Source organism: Ostrinia furnacalis, unplaced genomic scaffold, assembly GCF_004193835.3.
Source record: "Ostrinia furnacalis isolate ACB-3 unplaced genomic scaffold, ASM419383v2 OfSCF2220, whole genome shotgun sequence".
In the NCBI taxonomy this organism is placed as follows: domain Eukaryota; kingdom Metazoa; phylum Arthropoda; class Insecta; order Lepidoptera; family Crambidae; genus Ostrinia; species Ostrinia furnacalis.
In genome coordinates, this window is record NW_021132459.1 from 1 (window position 1) to 2,405 (window position 2,405).

At 58.5% G+C, this 2,405-nt stretch overlaps 2 protein-coding genes across 2 annotated transcripts; both read right to left on the minus strand.

Annotated features, from left to right (window-relative positions):
* Positions 1-34: 34 nt before the first annotated feature.
* LOC114354843 (uncharacterized) lies at positions 35-1,312 on the minus strand (the record flags this gene model as incomplete). Its single annotated transcript, XM_028307410.1, has 1 exon — positions 35-1,312. A coding segment is annotated over one exon (291 nt), but the record flags the coding sequence as incomplete, so codon positions are not given.
* LOC114354842 (uncharacterized) lies at positions 1,312-1,940 on the minus strand (the record flags this gene model as incomplete). The annotated part of the gene is made up of 2 exons (XM_028307409.1): positions 1,312-1,784; positions 1,859-1,940. Coding segments are annotated over 2 exons (360 nt in total), but the record flags the coding sequence as incomplete, so codon positions are not given.
* Positions 1,941-2,405: the final 465 nt, after the last annotated feature.

The window sequence follows — 2,405 nt, forward strand, 5'->3', positions numbered from 1 at the left end:
AAAAAGTTTAATATTTTTGTTAACCTATTCACGTTTTTATTAAAATTACGTACAAATTAGGTGATTTGTTTTAAGAAACATTCACGTGGGTACCGAAATTCCCGAATTTCCCGGTTTTCCCGGTACTGGCTTAGACCTGGTGCCGGTAATTCAGTAACACTCCTTAGTACCGGGACTTGCAACCCCTAGGGGTCGGTCAGCCTCGCACCACTCGAGTGGGACGCGTCACACGCGAAGCGCGTGACTCACTTGTAGTACTTGTGGTCGTCGCGCTCGTCGTCGTAGTCCTCGAGGAACTCCTTGAGGCGCTTGGCCTCGCGCTCGCGCTCCTCCTCGCGGCACTCACTTGTAGTACTTGTGGTCGTCGCGCTCGTCGTCGTAGTCCTCGAGGAACTCCTTGAGGCGCTTGGCCTCGCGCTCGCGCTCCTCCTCGCGGCACTCACTTGTAGTACTTGTGGTCGTCGCGCTCGTCGTCGTAGTCCTCGAGGAACTCCTTGAGGCGCTTGGCCTCGCGCTCGCGCTCCTCCTCGCGGCACTCACTTGTAGTACTTGTGGTCGTCGCGCTCGTCGTCGTAGTCCTCGAGGAACTCCTTGAGGCGCTTGGCCTCGCGCTCGCGCTCCTCCTCGCGGCACTCACTTGTAGTACTTGTGGTCGTCGCGCTCGTCGTCGTAGTCCTCGAGGAACTCCTTGAGGCGCTTGGCCTCGCGCTCGCGCTCCTCCTCGCGGCACTCACTTGTAGTACTTGTGGTCGTCGCGCTCGTCGTCGTAGTCCTCGAGGAACTCCTTGAGGCGCTTGGCCTCGCGCTCGCGCTCCTCCTCGCGGCACTCACTTGTAGTACTTGTGGTCGTCGCGCTCGTCGTCGTAGTCCTCGAGGAACTCCTTGAGGCGCTTGGCCTCGCGCTCGCGCTCCTCCTCGCGGCACTCACTTGTAGTACTTGTGGTCGTCGCGCTCGTCGTCGTAGTCCTCGAGGAACTCCTTGAGGCGCTTGGCCTCGCGCTCGCGCTCCTCCTCGCGGCACTCACTTGTAGTACTTGTGGTCGTCGCGCTCGTCGTCGTAGTCCTCGAGGAACTCCTTGAGGCGCTTGGCCTCGCGCTCGCGCTCCTCCTCGCGGCACTCACTTGTAGTACTTGTGGTCGTCGCGCTCGTCGTCGTAGTCCTCGAGGAACTCCTTGAGGCGCTTGGCCTCGCGCTCGCGCTCCTCCTCGCGGCACTCACTTGTAGTACTTGTGGTCGTCGCGCTCGTCGTCGTAGTCCTCGAGGAACTCCTTGAGGCGCTTGGCCTCGCGCTCGCGCTCCTCCTCGCGGCACTCACTTGTAGTACTTGTGGTCGTCGCGCTCGTCGTCGTAGTCCTCGAGGAACTCCTTGAGGCGCTTGGCCTCGCGCTCGCGCTCCTCCTCGCGGCACTCACTTGTAGTACTTGTGGTCGTCGCGCTCGTCGTCGTAGTCCTCGAGGAACTCCTTGAGGCGCTTGGCCTCGCGCTCGCGCTCCTCCTCGCGGCACTCACTTGTAGTACTTGTGGTCGTCGCGCTCGTCGTCGTAGTCCTCGAGGAACTCCTTGAGGCGCTTGGCCTCGCGCTCGCGCTCCTCCTCGCGGCACTCACTTGTAGTACTTGTGGTCGTCGCGCTCGTCGTCGTAGTCCTCGAGGAACTCCTTGAGGCGCTTGGCCTCGCGCTCGCGCTCCTCCTCGCGGCACTCACTTGTAGTACTTGTGGTCGTCGCGCTCGTCGTCGTAGTCCTCGAGGAACTCCTTGAGGCGCTTGGCCTCGCGCTCGCGCTCCTCTTGTGGTCGTCGCGCTCGTCGTCGTAGTCCTCGAGGAACTCCTTGAGGCGCTTGGCCTCGCGCTCGCGCTCCTCCTCGCGGCAGCGCTCGCGCTCGCGCTCCTTCTCGTACTCCTTGGCCTTGCGCCGCTCGCGGCTCTCCCAGTTGCGGAGCCTGTGGGCAATCGCAATTATTAGAACGACCCTACCAAAGGCAAATGGAGGGTTCAGCCTACTTTCCCGACCCTGCTAGCCGAACGAGTTAGGGAGGTATCATGTTCGCATTTTTTCCCTCAGTCGCCTCTTACGACATCTACAAGAAGACTGGAAGTTTTAGCCTGTCGCAATCACACTCATAGTATACGGAAACTTATCAAGAACAAAAAGACTGTCGCTTAAGGCCCAGAACAGACGGTGAAACGTAACTGCAACGAAACTGCAACTGCTAGTTACTTTTGAGTTGCATCTAAGTTTCTGCCATAGCGTCCGTTGAGAAACCACACATGACGCGACCAGTTTGAAACTTTCAGTTTCAATTTCATTCATCAAAATCATCACAAAGTTGCAGTTTCGTTGCAGTTGCGTTTCACCGTCTGTTCTGGGCCTAAGTTTGAACAAGAAAGAAACCTGCTGAAACCAA